The sequence below is a fragment of the Vipera berus genome (genome assembly GCF_964194415.1).
Source record: "Vipera berus genome assembly, chromosome: Z".
In the NCBI taxonomy this organism is placed as follows: Eukaryota; Metazoa; Chordata; class Lepidosauria; order Squamata; family Viperidae; genus Vipera; species Vipera berus.
In genome coordinates, this window is record NC_138205.1 from 54432439 (window position 1) to 54456164 (window position 23726).

Below are 23726 nucleotides of genomic sequence, written 5' to 3' on the forward strand. Positions count from 1 at the left end.
TGGTTTCACACCCTAGTGACTTCAGGCTCTTATAATGAAGCAGCACATCCCACCTTTGTCGCCAGTGTTGTGTAGCTGGTTCTTTGCAGGCATTGAGAGAGACGGGAGGTTCAAACAGCAACAGGTTTTATTGAAGGTTAGAACATAACAGAAGCAAAATAGGAGCTGCTGCGCAGCTATTTATACAGTTGGTCGATAGGCGGTGATCAATAGGTTTAAAGCAGTGGTTTTCCACCCAAAGAACTACTTAGCCAGCTGGAAACAACCAGTCTAGGCTGGCCCAGCAACCATTACAACATACACGTGAACTTAAGCACTAAGCAATTGAACTAAGCAATTAGCAAGCAGTACAACATAAGCAAACACTTACAGCATATAAAGGCTAGTACATTACAAGTTACTTTGGCAAAATTGACAGCTTCCAAAGTTTTCCTCTTTCTATTCTTGTACCTTTTGTTCTGTACTTCCTTTAGGACCTGTCCCCTTTCCCTTGCCGAACAGTTCTAATCCAGAAATAATGTTAAGTCACTTTGTAGGCACGGCTTCTTTGTAGGCACCCTCCCAAAGCTTTCCAATGAGATTCAAATATTCAAAGGCCATTCTAAGCCTGTTTTCTGTTCCTTTCATTTTTTTCCAAATAGCAGGATTTTCTCCATTGTTTTTGTCCTTCTTGTAATGCACACCAAATATTTAAACTTTAGCTTCCCCATTAGTATTTCCAATGAAAATCTGGTTTTAGTTCATCTAATAGGCTTACTGTGATATAAACATGAGATAGTGAGATGAATATTATTAAAATGCAGATATTAAACAAAAGACAAATGAAGATGGCTTTTAGAAATGATAGGACGCCTGTCCAGTATGGTATAAATCAGCACTTTCTAGGAAAATAGATGTTGCTCTACAAATGATAGGTAATGGATTTACTCTGCTCTAAATTAAGCTAATAGAATTATTACCAGATGCCTTAAACTTACCCCTCTAGATAAGGTCTACCATCAGCCAGCATTGCCCCACCTATTTTTCCAGGAGATGCAGCAGCATACACCAAGAGGCTTAAATCTAGACAACACCCTCCGTATGACCTACAACCAGCTCATCAGAGATTAAAATCTAGGAAAAGCTTCCTTAGGTTGATGGAAGACTGAGAAATTTGAAAGTTACAAAGAACCAACACTTCTTTATAGGAATTGGCATCTAGGTCTGGCAAAAGCTGGGAAGTATGAAAATTGTTGAATAGATTGAATATGGGTACAACAAGATCCAGAGACACTCTGAACAAATTTAATGGCTTTTGCCATTTGCAATTGTGATGTCATGCAGACAACAACATATATATATGTTGTCAAAAGTAGATTGCTGACAGTTCCATGTGTTATAGCCATAGCTCTAGTCATTGCCCGTGTTCTTATACCAGAGGTTCTAAATAGTTGCTTCTCTTCTTCCCTGTATTCTACAATGCAGGGTGGTTGTATGTTTGTGTGATCTCTTCTCTCTGTTTCCTGTTCTTTGTCTTGTGATTCCTGTGTCTTTCTATTATATCTCTCTGCATTGTTCCCTTCTCTTAACTCTCTTTCTTCTAGTTCATCTTCATTGCCTAGATGCTGCTGGAAAAACTCTTCTGCTTTATCAATCGAATCTAGCCTATATCTCTTTTCTTGCCAGGTCACCATAATCCCTTCCAGCATCAGACACCTAAAATTAATATTTTGTCTTATTAATTTTGATGTAATATGTTGGTAGGGCCTTCTCAGATCTCTTACCCTCCTAGGGACTTGTTTGAGGACAATTAGTTGTTTACCTCTATATTCTATTGGGTCATCCTTTGTTCTGTGCAAAATTTCATCCCTAATTGACTTCTTCACAAATCTGATATATACCTCCTTGGGTAAGTTATTTCTTCTCACGTAATTTGTGTGAATTCTATATATTTCATCAAACTCATTTGCCATCTCATCTTTCCCTGTCCCTAGGGCCCTTGCTAGCAAGTCCGTCATCATTTGTGGGAGGTCCTCCCCCTTCTCTTCCTTCACATTTTGGAAACGTAAATAGTGGTCTGCTTTCTCAGTTTCAAGCAGTATAATGGTTCTTTATAACTCTTTATTTGCTTGCAAAAGTTTTTCATTCATTTCATCTACTCTTCTTTCCTCCTTATTCATTCTGTCCTCCATTTCTAATAGTTTCTGTTCATTTTTCAATATTTGCTGTTGAAAACATTCAAATTTTCCGTCCATTGCTCCCATCCTCTCTTTGAGTTCTCCAGTATCATTCCTTATTTCACCTATTTCTCTTTTTAAATCCTCATGATTTCTCAACATAATCTCTTGCATGGATTGTAATATTGCTTGTAGAGCTTGCTCTCTCCCACGGCATCATCTCCTCTTTAGATCTTTGCCCTCTGGGCTTAATTCTGTTGATGAGGCTTGGGTCATCTGCCTTCTTCCAGTCCCAACTCTCATGAGATTTGGGATGCTTGTCATCTTTCTAAATGACGTCAGCCAACCCTCCCACTTATGCACAATCTTTGTCTTTCCCTCCACCACACCTGGGGAGTTTATCATTTTTCCAAGGTTATAATCAGTAGTGCCTTATATCTTAACAATGCTAGATTTTGTTGCTAACACAATATCCAACCTATTACACTAAAACATAATAATCATTATTAATCAATTTCAAATATCTATATTCCAAACAGTCCTAACTTTTCTATATAGAAACATGTATACATATGTTCACTTCTGTTGGATACATGTATTTCCCACATAGAACTTGATGGAATTAATATTTTCTGAAGTATTTCCTTCCTTTTGCTGTTTTTTAAAATGTAACTGAATTTTGAGATACATTTACTGTAAATTAATTGCCTATTAGAAAACTGTCCTGTAGGAGGCTTAAATATATGGGTAGAGTTTATGATTCCATCTGAATTAATCTTTTGATCTCTAGCTATGAGATTTTTCATTTCTTTTCATTAGAGTTGAACATTCATTAGACAATATTTTCATCAATAACTTTGCTAACTAATTAATTGATCAATCATAGTTGTTGGTATCAATATATATATATCTTAAGTTCTGCAGTTTGGGATCCATCCCAACTGAGTCCTTTGCCCTGGCAGGAGACAAATGATAATGCCCAGTTACAACACTCTCAGCTAGACTGTTGGTGAAGGCTGAATTGATGAAGTAAATTATTCTTAAATAATATTTTTTGTGTTAATAACATGCATTATTTGGGACCATGCAGTCAGAGAGGACTTATTCATTGATTCTGCAGTCAGTAACAGAATGTTTGATTTATTCAGCATCCTTTTATTTCCTCCTTAGAAAATAGCCTGGCTTGCTGAATCCTGTACTAACTGTTCAGCCCCTATATTTATAATGTATTCTATTGAATTTCTATAGTAACGGTCATAACTTGAGGGATGGTGGAAAGAGGTGTGCTGTCACTTCTAAGTTAAAACTTTAAAGTTTTAAGTTAAGTTTTCATTTTAAGTAATATGCCATGAATATATTTGATTACAGAATCTGCCAATTTCATGGAATCACTGGATATATTTTATAATTTCTTATACCTGTGGCGAAAAAACAATTTTCTGCATTAATACAATTTATACTTTGTTTTTCACCTCTTCTGTGTTAAAAAATGCTGTGAAGTCTTACAGTAAAGGCCTGAGGATATGCTATAATCCAGTATATTGTTGTTTTGGTTGTACTCATCAATATGAAATAATCAAGGTAAGTGTTTTAGGGTTACTGAAGAATTTAAGTCACTCTTCTCCCCATCTCATTGTATCCTATTTGTTGATAAATATGATATCATCATGTAGTTTAGAGCAGGGCTCCCCAACCTATGGGCCATGGCCCACTACTGGGCTGTGGCCTATTCGTCCTCCCTCTCATTGTCTCTTCCTTCCTTCCCTCCCTCCCTCCCTCTCACTGTCCCTTCCTTCCTTCTCTCCCTCTCATTGTCCATTCCCTTCCCTCCCTCCCTCCCTCTCATTGTCCCTTCCTTCCCTCCCTCCCATTGTCCCAACTTTCCTTCTCTCCCACTCATTGTCCCTTTCTTCCCTCCCTGTCCTTCCTTCCCTCCCTCTCTCCCCTGCCTCCCTGTTATTGCCTCTTCCTTCCTTCCCTCTCTCCCACTTATTGTCCCATCCTTCCTTCCCTCCCTCTCATTGTCCCTTCATTCCTTCCTTCCCTCCCTCCCTCTCATTGTCCCAGCTTACTTACTTGCTTCCCTCTCTCCCTCTCTCTTTGTCCCTTCCTTCCCTCCCTCCCTCTCATTGTCTCTTCCTTCCTTCCCTCCCTCCCACTCATTGTCCCATCCTTCCTTCCTTCCCTCTCATTGTCCCTTCCTTCCTTCTGTCCTTCCTTCCTTCTCTCCCTCCCTCCCTCCTTCCTTCCATCCATCCATCCATCCATCCATCCATCCTTCCCACTGGTGGCTGTGGCTTGAAATGCCACTGTAAATTACTGGATAAGAGCCACACAGCCTTAAAAGCTGAGTGGTGGGAAGATATTTGTGATGAGGGAGGGAGAAAAACAGGCAAGAAATGCAGATGGGGAGGGGTCCCCCTCCATGAGGAATGAAGACAGCATTCCCTGAAGGAGACCAGCAAATGTCCCTCGACCTCCCCAATACACCTGGCTCTGGGGGCTCTGGGGGAGGGAACACCATGAGTGAAGTAAGTCCACATTACTTGCGCTACACCACTCAGACCCCAGCCTGCCCGGTTTCGACAGGCAGCGGTGTGCTCTTCTCACCTCAAAGAGAGGCTTGGCAGAGCAAGGCAAAGCTGGCAAGAAGCCAAACCTACCTGGGTGCACGCAGAGGGAGCAGAGACCACGCAGGACTCAGCTTCTCTCCAGTTCACCTCTCCTGGCTTAGTCTCTCCATGCAATGAGGAAAGTGTGCTGCTGTCTGCTGAAACCAGGCAGGCTGGGGGGGAGGGGCTGGGCAGCATAGCATAGGTAACATGGACTAACTCTGCGTGCAGCGTCCCCTCCTCCGGAGCCCACAGAGCTGGGTGTGTCAAGGGCCATTTGCTGGTCTCCTTCAGGAGATGCTGTCTTTATTCATTCCTCATGGAGGGGGACCCCTTCCCAGCTGCATTTCTTGCCTGTTTGTGACTGCCACCTGTGTGCATGCACAGCATGGATGGCTGCAACAGAAGTTTTAGATTGCCTCCTAGCTGGCCTGTTTTATCTCCTCTCCTCTCTCCCCCCTCCTCTTTCTTTTTCTTTTCCCTTTGGTGCACCTCCTAAGGCTGCATCTTTTCTCCCCTCTGCCTCTCCCACCCAAACTGTCCCTTCCTGTCTCCGCCCCCTCCTCCTCCTTTCTCTTCCTGGAAGTGTCGATCCTGGGGCCTTTGTCTTTTTCTCAGCAGACCTACCACTGCTGAGAACTCTCTCATGGCAAGTCCTGTGCTGCACCGCTTTGGCTTTTCCCTTCCCCTGCTACACTTGGCTAGGCTAGGCAGGATTGTGTATCACCTGCCAGGTGCCAACTGGTTGAAAAGCCCTGATCTAGAAGACGTTCAAGTTTCCTTTCAACTCTGTTATTCTGTTAATACAGTACTTCTACATAATGCAAATGGTAATAGTCCTGAGGATAAAATAATTCTTATGAAAAAAATGATTTTTTAAAAAAAATGAATATTTCCTTCAGATGCAACAAAAGAAAAGTTGTGCCATCTAAATAATCTCCATAACTCTATAAATATTAGGTTTTGTTAGATTGCCGTAGTTCTTTTAGCTATAAGCACACAAAAAGGGAAGTGCTATAATTTTCTTTGTTTAATGGGTGCAGATTTATCTTTTAATTCCATTTTCTATTTGGACTAGATATCTTAGGTATTGCAAAAAAAATACTGTAAGTTTGGGAATAGTTTATTACTACTTAAGGTAAAATTGCTAGTTAATTGGCTGCCTCACTTGGCAGAGCCAAGCAATGTGAATTTAAGCTCTTAGGCAGCAGAAGGCACAAGTACCAGGGACTTTTATTCTACAACCTCTAAGGAAGCGATTGAATCTTGAAATATATGATGAACCCTTTTCCCCCACTGAAATTAATTTCTTAATAGTATTTAAATAATTCTGTGCAGCAAATCCATCATTTTTCAAAAGGATTTTCCTTGGGAAGAGAATTGTCAGCCCCAAATAAACTCAAATTGTAGCCCTTCCTAAAATTACGGACCTTACTTTCAAAGGCAGTGTCTCATTTTTAAAAACCAGATGTCACCTGGAATCATAGTTTCACTTACTATAGGCTATTTCTGTTAAATTTCATATGCCAGTCTTTGTATATCTCCATTTGATTTTCAGAACTTACAAACATATGGGCCTCTTGAACATTCTTCTTGGAGTATTAGGGAAAAGAGTAATATTTCTGGGTAAAAGGCGAGAGAATAGAAATGAGAGGCAATTTTGTTGTTTATTGTGCTTTGTCTCACTTTTGAACCAGCAAGCATTTTGTTTGTTTGTTTGCTTGTTGACTTGCTTGGTAATCTCCTTTCTTAAGGTCTACTAGCTTTCTGTCCTCTGTTCAGGTGCCTTTAACAGTTTCCACTTCTTAGTCCTCTCCTTTCTGAGATTATGAATGTTAACACAGAAACTCTACATAAACTGCAGATTGCTTAGTTGTTCCACTTTTTATTCATTATGTCCAATTCTTGGTTTTATTTTATTTTATTTTCTCTGTAGGGCTTGATTTGATTCCTTAGCCCGCTAATATTTTTTTTGAAGTGATGTAATTCTGGTGTATGGTAAGATCTTGAGTTTGTGGTGATGTTATTTTTGATTGTATAAACTTCAGTTCTGTTGTAAATGTATCACATGCTGTTATTTCTAAATGTATGCTGTATAGGCACACATGATTAATTTTCTTCCTTTCATAATCTCATGTGTTGTCTGAGATTATGAGTTGTCTGAAGCAAAATGATCTCTGCATAATCAAAGCAAGTTACAAAAGGAATATATTTTCAATCTGATGTGTCATGAACATTCTTAACTATGTTCATACGCTGGTGTTACATAGAAATGCTAAAATTTACTTTTTTACTGTGGCTGTTCTGATTCTGGTTTGGGTTTTAGCATTGTGGAGTGACCATGCTCTAACAAATTAGCCATCAATTTAGACATTAACAACATCTACAGACTATGCAAAAGAGACAATCAACCAGCCCAAAAGGGAACAAAAGACTCAGGTACTTCTCCATCAGCAATCAGATCAGCATAGATTAACTCCAAGGTTAACATCAGACCAACAATCAAACAAACAATACCACAATCATGAAACAGCCAAAGAGCCAACAGTAAACAACCCAACCAAAGAATCTCTAAGACCAACCCCACTAATACTGACAGGGTAAGCCACCAAAATGTAAACTAACAGCAAACATCACTCCTTACTAGCACTGATGTTACCTAGGTTGGATAATGAAACGTCTGCAAGAAAATAAGTCAGCTCAGAGAGCATCAAGGACCCCTCATTTCAACCCTGAGCTACAAATATTCTCCTTTATTTTTTGGGAGTGTATTATCTGCAGTGCCAAGGCAAAGTACTTTTAAAATAAGTGATATCACTCACCTAGATGTTCCAGTGCTTCATAACCATTTAGCTATGAACATACACAAACACACACACTCTCTCTCACACATACAGAGTATACTTATATATATATCTATATATGTATATGTATATGTATATGTGTGTATATGTGTGTATATGTGTATATGTTTATATGTGTATACGTATACATATATGTATATGTATATATGTATGTATATGTATATATTTGTGTATATATAATATGAATGTGTACATGAAATATATTATGCCTATTAGTTATTGTGTCAGTGGACATTTAGTGTCTATTTTGCACTCAATTAAGATTATTTCTTTGATTTCTTTTAGTGAATTTATTGGACTCAAGATCAGTTATGACAGATCTTGGATGGATTGCGTATCCAAAGAATGGGGTAAGTGCTTGTAAGTCCACTTAAGATACCAACTAACTCTCTTCTGTTAGTAATAATATATTCGCATACTGGTAGTCCTTGACTTACAAAAGTTCATTTAGTGAATGTTCAAAGTTACAACGGCACTGTAAAAAGTGAGTTACGAACATTTTTCACAGTTACAATCTTTGCAGCATCCCCATGATCATGTGATCAAAATTCAGATGCTTGGCAACTGGTTCATATTTGTGACTGTTGCTGTGTCCTAAGGTCGTGTGATCACTTTTTGTGACCTTCTGACAAGCAGTCAGTGGGGAAGCCAGATTCATTTAACAATCAAGTTACTAACTTGTCAAATGCAGTTATTCACTTAACAACTGAAGCAATAAAAGTCGTAAAATGGGGCAAAACTCACTCAACAAAAGTGTCACTTAATAACAGAAATTTTGCACTCAATTGTGTTCATAACTCAAGGACTACCTGTATGTTTCATGTTCCCTGCAGCAGCTCTAGAAAGTTGGCCAATATATGCTTCCACTTTGGGATTGAAATGGAGTCTGGGACAGTGTCTCAATGAATAATGTCCTTTATTTTTCAGAAGCAGAGCACAATGTAGAATTTTCAGTTTCCCAGGGCTATTTCAGCACCAGTTTAACCAAACTCTGTGCTCCATTTAAATATATAGTAAACATACTAATTTATGTTTATTTTCTCATTTCCTTTTTAAAAAACAGGAACCAGTTGAAATGTTATTTTTTACACAAACTTATATTTAAGAGGGTTTTCATGACTATATCAAAATTATTTATTTATTACAACTTCACCACCACATTTTTTCTCTAAGGATGGTTTATACTGTCCAATTTGTCATTTGACTTTTCTAATTTTGAATGAAATATTGGACAACAGACCAGTTTAGTATCCCTAAAGGCATTCTGGGTGAGGCATATGTAATAGCTGTAGCATTTCTATTTGCTTCTTTAATTTAAAAATAAATTAAAATTTGGGAGGAAAGAAGACCTGATGGCCATCAGATTACGTGGCTATGAACAGAATACAGTAGATTATAGATCCCGGCTCCAAACAGTTCTAAAGTTAATTAATTTATGGAATTGTAAAACTGATCATGCCTACAGTAATTTTGCACTGCTTGTTTTGAATTAACTTTGATTGTCTATAAAATTTATTTAAGGCAGCAGTTGAATTAGAATGTCTTCTTTTTCATTCCTTATTGTAGTTAAATTACAAACTACCATCAAGTTTTAATAAGTGGAATGATTAGCATCCTCAATTGCTCTAGAGATCTATTAAAAATTAGATTCAAGTTCAGTAAGATGAATGTAAAGGAAATCTCATAAGTTGCTCCTCTTTCCTAGCCTCATATGGAGCTTCATCCATTTAATAGCCGTGACTATATCTATTTTTTTCATGGTTATATCATCATAGTCTTTACAGAAATGATGTCAGTTTTGGATGATAGGGGACTGTATTTAATAATTAGGAAATATGGATTGGATTGAGATGATGATGCAGAATAAATAGGACCATCTCTCTCTCTCTCTTTCACACACATACATACATACACACACAATCACGAAGTTATTATTTTCTGGATTTAATTTTTCGTTATTATTTTGAATGTGATTGAAAATCGAAGACCACATCAATCATCTTTGCCATCGTGGCTATATTATTTGAAACTAGGAAATTATTTAAAGTGAGGGCATCTGTTACAGTAAGAAAACTAAATTTTGTTTGTGTGTCAGCAGGTGTGTGGTATATGTATGTTTGTGTATATAATCATAGTTCTAATAATATTAGCTATTTTATTTCTGGATTGCAGTGTGAAAATACAAGGGAAACCTAGTTCAAGACTAGTTATAGTACTGAATTGCATGTTAATGCTATATGAAAAGTTTGTGTATATCAGCTTATAGCCAGTAAGTGAAGGAAGTCTTACAATCTACCTCATAGACTTGTCTATTCTTCTATATTTTTCTAAATTTCTCTGAAGAGATCTGAATAAGGATGATCTCATTGTGAGATAAGGAAGCATAATTTGTGAAATAATACATAACTGCATCCAGCCAAGTCTCCCAACATGTCACAACAGATTGGGGAGGGAGAACCAAAGTCGGAACAATTTCTTTGAATTTTTGTACTTCACTGAAGTTGGAATGAACATCAGGATAATTGCTTCAAATCTCTTCAGCCATTCTGTGTAAGCCATGTGCAAGGCATGTGATATGCATCATTTTTTTGATAAAAAAAGTCATAAGTTCCTTGCTTGCTTTAATCATGCATGGAGTGCCATCTGTTACAAAGAGAAGGATGCTTCCCCCTTTTACATCATCTGTCTAGAGTAGTTTCATAGAATCATCAAAGAGCATAGGAATAGTGGAACTGTTTACTTTTTGTAGAATTTCACATGTCAGAAAAAAAATCCTTTACCAGGCTTATCACATTTTAGAATGTCAGTAATACTGGCTACATATCTTCTATTTATATAATTGTTCCAGTTATTGAAACTCATACATTATTGTTGTGAACAGGAGATGTTATCTTTCCTAATACATCTTCATAGGAGGCAGAAATGTAAATTTACCTTAGAGTTGATTCATTTGGAATCATCCAAAAAAAAAAAAAGCCTGAGGCTACCATTACCGAATTTCCTTTAAGGCAATATTTGAAGTAACCATCACTGAACAGAGATCCTTAGAAAATTCTGACTGGGTATTTGATAAACCTGCTGTTGAAGAAGAAGCTGTTGAAAAAGAGATGTTGCCTGTTTTCAGTGAAGGCAAATCTTACTAAACAACCCTATTGTCACAGTGCTGTTGAACATTAAAACGCTTTGGGCTAATACTTAACAATTTACGAAACAAACTCCATTGTTATTGAAAATCTGCTCCTCAAATTCTTGAACAAAAAGGCGTTATTTCACACTTGCTGAACATCTACTGTTGAAATCAGATTGCAGCTCTTACGTGATTCTACCACGTCGAAACCCCCCCCCACACACACACATACCTGAGTTGCAGAGCAAATAAAAACAGGACTGGTCAGGGGAGAAGCCTTTGTTCCCCCCCCCACACACACACACTCTTCCTTGAGTTGGGGGGCAAATAAGAAAAAAAACCAGACAATTCTCACTTTCTTTGCTAGCTCAAAATTGCTGGCTTATCATGAGGGTTGGCAATGACCAAAGTACAACTTAGTTAAGCAGATATATTTATTTATTTATTTATTCAATTTGTATACTGCCTTATTCCCGAGGGACTCAGGGCGGTTTACAGGGCAAAATTTAAAAACAATACAGTATAAAATTAAGTTAAAATAAAATAAAATTAAATATGGCCCCAAAAATTAAAATCCCAATTTAAAATCATTAAAACCCCTCAGTCCACGCCTGATAGCTCAAAGAGCCAGGTTTTTAGGTCCCAGCAAAACGAACGAAGGTCAGGGGCAATCTGGAGTTCCGTTGGCAATTGGTTCCATAGGGCAGGCGCGCCCACAGAGAACGCCCTCCCCCTGGGGACCGCCAGCCGACAATCCTTGACCGGCGGTACCCTGAGGATGCCCTCCCTGTGGGAGCGCACAGGACGATGGGAAATTGATGCTGGCAGCAGGTGTTCCCTCAGATAATCCAGGCCCATGCCATTTAGGGCTTTATAGGTCATCACCAGCACCTTGACATAACACCTTTAAGAAAATCAAAATATGACTTTTCAGGCAAAATAAAAAGCATCTAACTCTCACCAGATTACTCTAAAAATGTTTAATTATACATTCAAGTGAAGGTTCTAGAAAAAAATATGACATGCCATAGAAATCCTCACCCTTATGATTATTGTAGTGCCTTAATGAATAATGTTGCAAAGAAGACCCATTACTGACAAATTTGGATAATAGGAATGGGACCCAGCAGGCTTGCAAAGTTTGCTGCATTGTTGTAGTAGTTTTGTAATGTTACATCTTGAGAATATATACTGAAAGGGGGGTTAAACCATTTTGTAAATGTCCTGCTGTAAATTATTATCCCGGGACTTTATATAAAGAGGTCCCAGATTAAAAAAAAATAACTTTTCTCATTTGTCTCTATCTAGGTTTGTAGCAGTCTGGATAATATTAATAATAAATTATTGCTTCCCTGCTGAGTTAAAAATGTAAATTAAATCTGATTGAATGCTTGACAAGTTGTTTTCCCATTGAGTTATAATTTTGTTTCATTACTTGATTAGAACTGGAAAATAATTTAAATATAAAAATAATATAGACGCATTATAGCAAAGGAAAATATATATGGACAAGAATGATTCTGCAATTTAAATGTTCAACAAATAAATATATACAACATGCGTTAGTGTTGGAATACATGTTGGAATGTATTTTGTTTGGCAACAACTAGAGCCAGTAGATGGCAGCATTTATAAGTTTGCATTTACAGTTATACTCTATGTCCTTTTGTTCTGATGAGAATTTACTGTTACAGTTAAAACAGTTAAGTAGCAAGACCCATAGTGACTGTACACTTTATTTTGTTATGTAGGGCTATATATATAAACAGAATTTCCAACAGGTTATGGGCCCACTCATAGCCAGCTACAGCCAATAAGGGCAAGATATAGCAATAGAAATAAGACTGCAATAGGATAAAGAAAATGCCCAGTAACACAGCTGAAACAAAGTTTTCATTTGCAAATCTGACAAACCAGAACTACCACTCTTGGAAATTCAAGATGAAAATGCTGCTAAAAGTGAAGGTACGTGGAAATGTATAAATAAAGTTAGGGCAGAACACCCTTCAGATGAGTGGATAGAGAAAGATCAGAGAGATCAGACCACAATCTCTCTTAGCATAAAAAATGATCAAATCTTACATATGTGTAAGTGTGAAACTGCTAAAGAAATATGGAAAGAATTAGCATGAAAGGGCTAATCTTAGCAATAAACTGTATTTAATTAGAAAGCTATACCAAACTGAGCTGATGAAAAGCCAGGATATGCAGGATTACATAAGCCACACCTTGGAAATGGTTAAATGCCTGAGAGGTATAGGAGAAGAAATAAAAGATTTTCATGTTACAACACTATTACTTAGTGGTTTACCAGAAAGTTATGAAACATTTGTCACAGCACTTAATGCATGTCCAGATGATGAACTGACATTGGAATATGCTAAGGAAAAGCTTATGCATGACTATAAGCATAAAACAGAAAGTGTTAATAGTGATGGTGCTTCTGTCAGAGTCTGCTTTAAAAACAAAAAATAGGAATAAAAACAGTTACATGAAGCAAGAAATACATGAATGCTTTGTGTACAAGAAAAAGGGTCATTTAAAAGCAGATTGCAGAATCTGGAAAACTAGAATGTGAAAACTACTTAAAGTCAAAAGTGTGAAGGAAGAAACTGATTTTGCTTCAGATAATGGATATGTTTTTAATCCAAAAGTTGCACCTCATCTTTGCAAGCATTATGTGTTGATTCAGGAGCTACAAATATCAGAAATGACAGAAATTTCTTTATTCATCTTGACCAGAGTAAAACAGAAAAAAATCACCATAACTAATGGGCAGATAATAGAATCAGAAGGAATAGGAGATGGTTTTCTTTACTGTCTTATTTCCCTAATGTCACCAGAAAGATACTTGTAAAAAATATCCTATATGTCCCTGCTCTTGAAGCTAATCTTTTGTCAGCGAAGAAACACACAAAACAATGGAATGTAGTGACCTTCAAAGAGGACAGGTGTGTCATCACAAAAGGGGACATCTTACTTGCAAAATTACAGATGAACTATATCAGCTGAACTGCTGAATTCAAGTTCATGAGGGTAGATGAGAGTAGATATGATATTGTTGTCATTATGCAAAACATGGTGGGTTGAAACCAACAAATGGAATATACAGCTAGAGGGATTTAAATTATTTAAAAGAAACAAACCAATTAAAAGAGGAGGTGAAATTGCACTATATATAACTACATCTCCACAGAAATGGAGTACAACATTGATAAAAGCCACCTTGAATGCATCTGAGTTAATATAAAAGGGAAAAAACGATGTCATTTCCATAGGTGTATACTATAGGCTACCCAATCAAACAGAGGAAATAGATAAACATTTTGCTAGTCAGTTAACTAAGGCAGGGCTTTTCAACCAGTGATACGGGTACCACCTGTGGTACATTGGCATCTGGCAGGTGGTACATGACCATCCTAGAAAAGTAGTAGTGGGGGAGGGGAATGAGCTGAACCGGTGGCAGTACCGCACAAGCCTGAGCAAAAGATGGCTGGAGCTGCAGGGCTGTCAGGGCTCAGCAAAAGCGCCAGGACCAGTGCTTCTTCAGGGCTGTCAGGGCTCAATGGAAGCACCAGGATCAACTCCAGGCTCCAGCTTGAGCTTGGCGCTGATCCTGGCACTTCTGCTGAGCCCAGAAGAAGCACCGATCAGCTGGAATATTACAGCATCTCCAGAGTCTTGTGATTTGCATTCAGATGCTTGGCAACTGATTCATATTTATGATGGTCACAATGTCCCACGGTCATGTGAAGTGACCAAAACCTGCTGCAACCATCCAGCAGATGGGGGGAATAAAAACCAAACACCCCCACCCCATTTCTGCCAATCCTCAACAGAAATGTTCACAACATTGAAAACCTCGGATGGGAGGAAGAGCACCGCCGGGCAGGCAGGCAGGTGTCTTGCTCAGCTGTGGCTTGGGGGCACTTTTTTCAGTGCCATTGTAACTTCGAACAGTCACTAAGTGAACTGTTGTAAGTCAAGGACTAGCTGTACTTCATCACTTTTTTCCTTTTTTTTTTGGTCATCAAGTTTTTGACACCTTGCTAGGCAACTGATGGTACTCAGATGTTGCCATATCCTAAAAGTGGTACAATGGGTGAAAAGGTTGAGAAGCCCTGAACTAAGATATGTAGAAAGCATCTCACAATAGTAATGGGAGACTTTAACTATCCCAACATCAATTAGGAGACAAACTCTGCACCAAATGGAAGATCAAACAGATTCCTGATAAACCTAGCAGATAACTTTGTGTCCCAAAACTAGGTGGTCAGTGTTGAAGTTACGGGAACCTTGTGGGGGGGGGAGTGATCATGCAATATTGGAATTCAACATTATGCAACCATAAGCAACAGAACAAAGGCATACTAGAGTCTTGGGCTTAAAGAGAACTGATTTCAATAGAGAGCTTGGAAAGGATTTTGTGGATGAGAATCCTCAATGGGAAAACAACACAATAAGCTTGGGAAATTTTGAAAAGTGAGATTATAAAAGCCCAGTCTAGCACAATATCAACGAAGAAAAAAAATAACAGCTCTCAGAAGAAACCAGCATGGCTGCAAAAGAACTCTGATTAATTGAAAAACAAAAGGACAAGTATAAAAAGTGGAAACAGACTAACTAAGACAGAATATCAGCAAACAGCCTGAGCCTGGAAAGATGAAGTCAGGAAAGCTAAGGCTCAAAGAGAATTAAGGTTTGTGACAATAGTAAAAAATAATTTTAAAAAACTTTGTTCAACATGTAAAAAAGAAAAAAATTCAAGGAAATGATTGGTCTATTAATGGGAGAAAATGGCAAGAAAGTGACAAGCAACACAGTGGAAGTAGAACTGCTTAACTTGTTTTTTTTGCATCTGTCTTTACATAAAAGGAAAAAAACCCCAGTCCAACCTATCAAAAATAGTACCATAAAAAACAGATTAAGAATACAAGTTAAAATAGGCAAGGAAAGGGTAAGAGAGCACCTGTTCTACCCTAGATGAGTTCAAATCACCAGAACTAGATGGATTACACTCTATGGTTCTGAATGAACTGGTGGACGTGATCTCAGAACTAGTGAACTATGTATGTCTTTCAAAGATCCTGGAGCACCAGATGAATGGAAAAGAGCTGATGTAGTTCCCATTTTCAAAAAGGAAAAAAAAGATCCAGGAAATTATCAGCCTGATATCAATACTTAGGAAGATTCCGAAAAATATAATCAAGCAATGAATCTGCAAACACCTAGAGGCAAACAAAGTCATAACCAAAAGCCAACATGGGTTTGCCAAAAACAGATCATGCCAGACAAATCTTATGGCATTATTTGACAAAATGACAAAATTAGTGGACCAGAAAAATGCTGTGGATATAATTTACTTGGACTTCAGTAAGACATTTGATAAAATAAACCACAATCTACTACTTCATAAGATACAAAAATATGGGTTAGACAACATCACCACCAGATGGATTCGTAAATGACTGACCAACCACTGTCAACATGTAGTCCTCAATGGAACTATATCTACATGGAAAGAAGTATGCAGTGGGGTACCCCAAGGCTCTGACTTAGACACAGTACTCTTCAATATCTTCATCAATGATTTGGATCAGGGGGTAGATGGGGATCTCATCAAATTTGCAAATGTCAGCCAGCTTTTACAAATGGCCAACACTCCAGAAGATAGGCTTAAGATACAGAAGAATCTTGACAGACTTGAACATTGGGCGCTATCTAACAAAATGAAATTCAGTGGTGAAAAAGTCTATATTTAGGCAAGAAAAACCAAATGCACAGTATAGGTGGTACCTTGGTTGAATAGTAATGACTGTGAGAGTGATCTTGAAGTCCTAGTGCCCAATCACTTAAATATGAACCAACAGTGTGCTGCAGCTGCCAAAAACCCCAACATTGTCCTAGACCAGGGGTCAGCAACCTGAAACAGTGAAAGAGCCACTCGGAACTGGATCCCTCACAAAAGTAAAAACTGGGAGCCGCAAAAAATGTGTACACATGCGCGTACATACGCACATGCGCAGAACAGGATTTGACTGAAGAGTGGAGCCAAGGTGAGATCTGCACCTACCCTGCATATTATGTGAAATGTTAATTCTACTTTATAATGCCTTGGTAAGATCACACTTGGAATATTGCATCCAGTTTTGGTTGCCACAATGTAAAAAACATGTTGAGACTCTAGAAAAAGTGCAGAGAAGAACAACAAAGATGATTTTGGGATTGGAAGCTAAAACATATAAAGAACAGTTGCTGCAATTGGGTATGTCTAGTTTGATGAAAAGAAGGACTAAGGGTGACCTGATAGGAGTGTTCCAATATCTAAGGGGTTGCCACAAAGAAGAGGGAGTCAAGCTATTCTCCAAACACCTGAAGGCAGAACAAGAAGCAATGGATAGAAACTAATCAAGGAGAAAAACAACCTAGAACTAAAGAGAAATTTCCTGACAGTTAAAACAATTAATCAGTGGAACAACTTTCCTTCAGAAGTTGTGGGTGCTCCAACACTGAAAGTTTTTAAGAAGAGATTGGACAACCATTTGTCTGAAATGGCATAGGGTTTCCAGCCTGGGCAGAGGGTTGGATTAGAAGACCTTCAAGGTCCCTTGCAACTCTGTTATTCTGTTCTGTTCATATCCATTATATTGTAAGCTTGAGGATAAAGTCTGTATATGTGTATTTAGAAGTTTTGGGAATACTTTTTGACTAATGCTAAATACAACAGAGAAGTAGCTTTAAGTTGGAGATTTAGAAAAATGTTGGAGAGAGAAGGTAACAAATAAATTGGCGCATTCATGTACTTTTCCAGATGGATCTAACTATTTAATAGCTTTGTAACAGTATAAATATGAGTGCAGTTGAAGGCCCTATTGCATGATAGCAGGAAGAAATTTGGAAAACCTAGAGCTACAAATGAAAAGGAATTAGCCATTCATTTTTCTGCAGTAAGAAGCAACATGTACTCCCCAAAGAATAAATAGAATGTTGCAGTTCAGAAGTTATCTTACCAGGATTCTTCTTTTCAAATACTTACCAAGCTTTATTTTAGCTGTAGTAGAACAAGGATCAAACTAATGAAAGGAAGAAGAATTAAAACAAGAAACAGGTAAAGGCATTTCGGTATGGGGTTAGTTGACCCCAATCAACCCACCCACTCATTCAGTCACTTACCAAATGACATAATCAGTTCAAAGCCAGAACCTATGTACTTATGTCAGATGTCCTGAATTAACTTTGTAATGATGACATTTATGTGATTATGTTAGTACGCAAACATTGCCATTTGGTATTTTTATGGTTTATATGGAAACTTTGGTGATTACAAATGATGAGATGGAAAAGAATTGTATGAAAAGATGACAATGATGTATGTTTCTTTTAAAATAAAGCATGAGGAATTGCTTCAGATAATTTTTCTTCTCCATACTCCTTAATGCAACATACATTCTAGTGACCTCCTGATGGCTGCACATGCACATTTCCTGAACATCAGTTTAATTTGTTATGCATTTTAATTTGCTGCAGTATGGAGAAGTTCAAAACGTATGGAAAAAAGGCATCTTTGAGGAAACTCAAAGTTGCATTTTGTAACAGTAAAATCAATGTATGGGGGATTATAAGAAGTTGTTCCCTGAAGTGTTAGCATAGTATTTTGGGCTAGCTATATGAGTTTTGTCTGGGCAGCCAGTTTTGTGTTGGTTCAGCATCTTCCTCCAAGGTTGGTCCCAATTGGTGTTGATGGAGAATGAGAGATCTAGCCCCCGAACACTTGCTTACGATGTCTCTCATAGGGCTAGGTACTCTGTCTTTTTTTGTTTAACATCTACAATACATGAAGTCGTTAGGTGAGATTATCCATCACCATAGGTTGAGATATCAATATGGTAATGATACTCAGCTCTACATCTCCACCCATGGCAATCCAAATGATGCTGTCTCTGTCCTCTTGCACTGCCTGAAGGCTGTAGATATCTGGATGAGAGACAAAGAGACAGACTGAACCCTGACATGACTGAGTGGCTTTAAGTGCATGGAGTCTCAGGCATCTAAGGATATTTGTCATCATTAATTCTGTATGGAGTTGCATCACCCCTTCAGATCCAGGGGTTCTCCTGAAGAGCAGGTGGCAGTTGTGACCAGGATAGCTTTTGCACAACTGCAATTTATGTGCCAGTTGTGATCTTTCCTGGAACATTACTTCCTATGCTCAGTTACTCAACTGCTGGTCTTCTCTTGCTGAATTCTTGAACCCTTGAAATCCATTCAGAACCTTCAGCTGGTACAAAGTCCAGCAGTGAGAACAGTCTTTGGGGCACCTAGGATGGCTCATATTACACCTCTGTTCAGTGAAGATCACTGGCTACCAGTCTGCCTCCAAGTGCAGTTCAAGATGTTGATTATGATCTTTAAAGCCCTTAATAGCATAAATAGAGGCTAACTGATGAACCGCCTCATCCCTCTAGGACAAGACCATCTTAATTATGCTGACTTAGAGGGCCTACTTTGGATCCCATCAATCAAAGAACTCTATTTTTCTATGGAGATTCTCAGTCACCCAGGTCATGGTTGTCCCAAAGGTGCTTTTTCAAAAGGCAACTGGACTTTCTTTGTTTTTCCTTGAAGAGGTTTTGCTTCTCATTCAAGAAACTTCTTCAATTCTGACTGAATGGTGGAGAAGGGAAATACTTATACCCCTTGCAGTCATCTCATCATTAGCATTCTCTATGAGAGTCATTGAAGTCATTTGGAGATTTATCTGTGCCCTCAGGGTAATCTACATAGCGCATATGGGTGTGGAACCTTCTCCACAGTGAGATGTGCAGATTTGTACATTAGAGAAACAAAACAACCACTTCACAAACACATGGCACATCATAGAACAAACCATCAGGACAAGATTCAGCAGTCCATCTGCATTTGAAAGACAAAGTTCATTCTTTTGAAGACAGCAAAGTCCACATTCTGGACAGAGAGGACCGCTGGTTCAGAGAGGCCATCTATGTTAAAACTGAACACCCAATCTCTCAACAGAGAGACAGGGATAAAACACCACCTATTTCTGTTTATAACATAGTCCTATCAGTAGTTCCAAGAAGGTTCCACACCATTTACACTATCCAGGTGACCCGGAAGGCACAGATATGCCTCCAAGTGCCCTCAATGACTGTCAGAGAGAGTGCTAAAATGACCAGATGACTACAAGGAATATAAATTGTTCCATTTTCTGCCATTCAGCTAGAACTGAAGAAACTTCTTTGATGAGAAGCAAAAGATCTTCAAGGAAAATAAAGAAAGTCCAATTGCCTTTGAAAAAGTATCTCTGGGACAACTTTGACTATTGGAATTCAGAAGAAGAACCTTCTCTGCTGCAGTGCTCATCCATTGAGACATCTTATCCTTTAGGTAAGATCTGCCCCACCCTCCTATCCTTCCATAAGAGCCTGAAGACCTGGCTCTGCCAGTTGGCTTGGGGACCAAATTGGGGTGTTCTGGACTGGAGGTGGCTGCTGGATTGATGGTAGACTCTACCTCTCCCCCTCTCCCCCACCCCCGCTCTCTACTCTCCACCCACCCATCTTTTTGTTTATCATATTGATGTATTCTTGTGTTTCTTTTTCATTGTTTATTTTATTGTTCTATTATTTTATTTCTGTTTATACTCTTTTCATTTTCTTTTTTTTATTCTAGGCTGTCTAGAGTAACCACATGATGAGATAGGTGGCAAATAAATTTAGGAAATAATAATTGTAACAGTGATGTGTAGACTGTTTATATCCATTATAATACTGCCTTATGGCTGTATGCAAGCCTTCATTGGCTCTGGATTCCAGTGAGTGGACCAGCTCAGTGATATCCTGAGAAAGGATTATTCTTTTTTCCTTTGGGTAGGAGGAGGCTGCTTATTGTTGGCTAGAAAGTTAATAATAGCGAGGCAGTGGAAAGAGGGAAAGGAGATTGTAATATGGGAAAGGGAAATAGCAGTGGTGCGGTAGTGGAAGAAGGGGGGTGGGGGGAAGGCAGCTGCTGCTGTTGTGTGCTGACCCTGCCTGCCTGCCTGCCTGCACTCTTTTCTTTTGATAGTCACTGCTACTTTCCCCAGACTTTTTTTTAAAATATGCAGTGATGTTTTGAAAATATTCCGTTTTGATAGAGGTATAGCTGGTCAAAAAGGACAAAGGTGTAACAGATAGGCAAATATTGTAAAATGAGGGAAGCAGTCTTGCATCAAAAGTTGATTGTTGAATAAACAGAAAGATGGCATATACATTCGATAATTCATTTTTAAAAATAGCTTCAAATGGAATTCCTCAGTTTTCTGCTGAAGGCATTCTGTTGCCGGAAGAAGAACTTGGACAGGCTCTATTCTCCTCTAATATGGACTAGTGCTATAGCAGTACTTTAAAATGAGCCCTAGGGTTAGTATAGAAACTATAACAGTTTAGATTATAATTTTTAAACTGTGATATGGTAAGGCAAAAGAGTTAGAGACAGCACAATGTATGACATCTAATATAACACACAAAATGTTTAATATTTAAAACTCCTTATATTTTTTCCATACTGTAGCATTTAAATTGCTTTTATGTTCAATATTTTATGATTGAAAGGATCCATTATTTGATAACTCTGTATATTGAAATTCTAAACAGCAATTATTTTGTTCTTTAACTTTTACTTTCACTAGTGATTAGATGGCTTAATTTTTTGCATCCACTCTTTAAGATGAAAAAGAAGTCTCTGTTTCAAACAATTGTTCACATAAAAGTGTAGTGTTTGAACTGCAACTTTGCATGCCTAACCAAATCATTTAAACATTAAATAGCCCTGAAGAAAAGAGGCAGCATGGTACACACTTGTATTGTTCTTATGCAGACGGACAGAGGGATTGTGAGAGGATCCACTATTCCTCATGGCAATGGGGGAGCACTGTAATCAAAGACTAGACTGAGAAATTTTTGCTAAAATCCTACTTAGCAGAGTTCAAGTGGAATGAATTTAGTTTAACCCTACTGAGGAGTTGGACAGAGATATACAGTATTTTATCACTACTTTTAGGCTTATTATACCTGCTTTGTATTTTCTATTTTTAAAAGAAATAAAATGATCTCAGTATAATTTCTGTTGGGTTAATCAAAATCACGGGAGGGCTTTCTATGTATGTTACGATTATAAAGACTGTGTGTCAGGACCCACCCCAAACCACGTCTTAGGAAGACAAAATTCTTGGAGTCAAATCTATTCCAAAAAGAATCTTTACTATGACATGCTTGGTTGTAGGAATACGAGACAGGACTTAATATTATTCCACGAAGTAAACCCTTATAAAGAGTTCCTGGTTTAACCCCCCTTAACCCCATTTGGTCAGTCCCCCATCCTTTATTTCGTATCATCCCTCTCATGGGAAAAAGGAACTTAGGACCTTTCATGTTTATTGCTCTCTTCCGTGACACAAGCCAGATGCTAGCCCCCCCTTTTGTTTCCCCAGTTCAAAAGGCTTCTCCTTTCCTTTGAAATGCCTAATACCGGTTCAATACACATCCATTCTCTTCTCTTTGGGAGATGGCAGAATCTATGGAATAATGTTTAAAACATTCCATTTATGAATATGATATAAATGGATTCTGACACTGTGCTTTCGTACTGAACTTTCTTTTGTCAAAAACCCCCAAATCTATACAAGTGATTAGATCATTACTCAATTTGATAATCCAAATAAGTAGAGCTTCTCACACTCCAGTATTAATCCTAAATAATGAGAAATGGGGAAATCTGTAAAGTAGTTATTTTGGGTTCCTCATACTATAGTGGAAAGCAGAATTGTAGCAGTATTCCAACTGGACAAAGAATCTAGATTGCCTATGTATGGTGCAAAAAAAGTAGATGGTAATCAGTTAAAGTCAGAATATCTGAGTCCCATCAATTAAATATTAAAGTAATTTCTATGTGTATGTCTCTGGGATTTCGTAGCAGGGCAGACTGCTTTACTGACAATATTTATTCTTGATTATATCTATTAAAAGACCAACTAGCCAGCTATGGCTTGTTTGTATCGCAGGGTTTTTGTTTTTTGTTTTTAAATCAGTTTGAATGGCTGCTTATTTTATCACACAATTGAATTGGGTAGGCCTTGTAATATAACCATCATCTTCATCTAGGATTTGGGGTAGGTGTCTAAACATTTCCATAGCTGTGATACAACCTCTTAAGATTTCCAGTTGGAAAAATGAAGCCAGTGTAATGGAATTCTGTAAGACTGGGAATGATAACGTCAGAGGGCTGATACATCTGTATATTCGTCCTCTATGAGGCATACAAATAGTGAAGTCTTTTCCTTGTAAAGAATCAGATAGAGGATCAAAGATTATAAAAATCATAGTTTAACATAGTGGAGATGTTCAAATACATATATTCATTTTCCAAAGTTTTGTAGCTGACCTCCTTTTCCTTTTAACCAATCTGATTAGTGAGATTCTGTGACAATCTAATTTTCTTAGTCATGAGAAGCTGTTAGAAAATGTTGGCTGGTGAATTTGGGAAATTTAAGTCCACACATCTTAAAATTGGCGAGTTTAAAAATGAATGTGATGGAATGAAAGATCCTTTAAGGCCATTTGAATAGAGAGCTTTACAAAAATGTCTCAGGCACACTTCCCCCCTCCCTCCTCAATTTTCAGGAAGATAAAGGAGGAAAGTGGAGGAGCACATTCAGACTAGCAGGATTCGGTTACTATTGTAATAAATGTAGTTCTAATTCTATTTGGTTTCAGTTTACTTTGTTCTGGTCCACCTTGTAGGACAGAGACCTGGCTCTGTACTCCCATTAATGAGAAACATTGAGTTTTTATAGCAATACTGGAAGGTTCAGTCATGTATTCATAGCGTAGCAAGAATGTTTATATCCTCAGTAGAATTGATGCATATCTTGCTAATATATAACGTAAGCCTTTTGTAATATTTTAAATAA

At 38.0% G+C, this 23726-nt stretch overlaps 1 protein-coding gene across 1 annotated transcript in view; it reads left to right on the plus strand.

Moving 5' to 3' along the window:
* Positions 1 to 7922: 7922 nt before the first annotated feature.
* Positions 7923 to 23726, plus strand: part of EPHA5 (EPH receptor A5) — a gene marked incomplete at its 3' end in the record, with an annotated part of 211151 nt that continues 195347 nt past the window's right edge. The window contains exon 1 of the mRNA XM_081346212.1: positions 7923 to 7982. Coding sequence (XP_081202338.1) covers positions 7944 to 7982 — 39 coding nt within the window. The 5' untranslated portion in view covers positions 7923 to 7943. The remainder of the gene's footprint in view (positions 7983 to 23726) is intronic.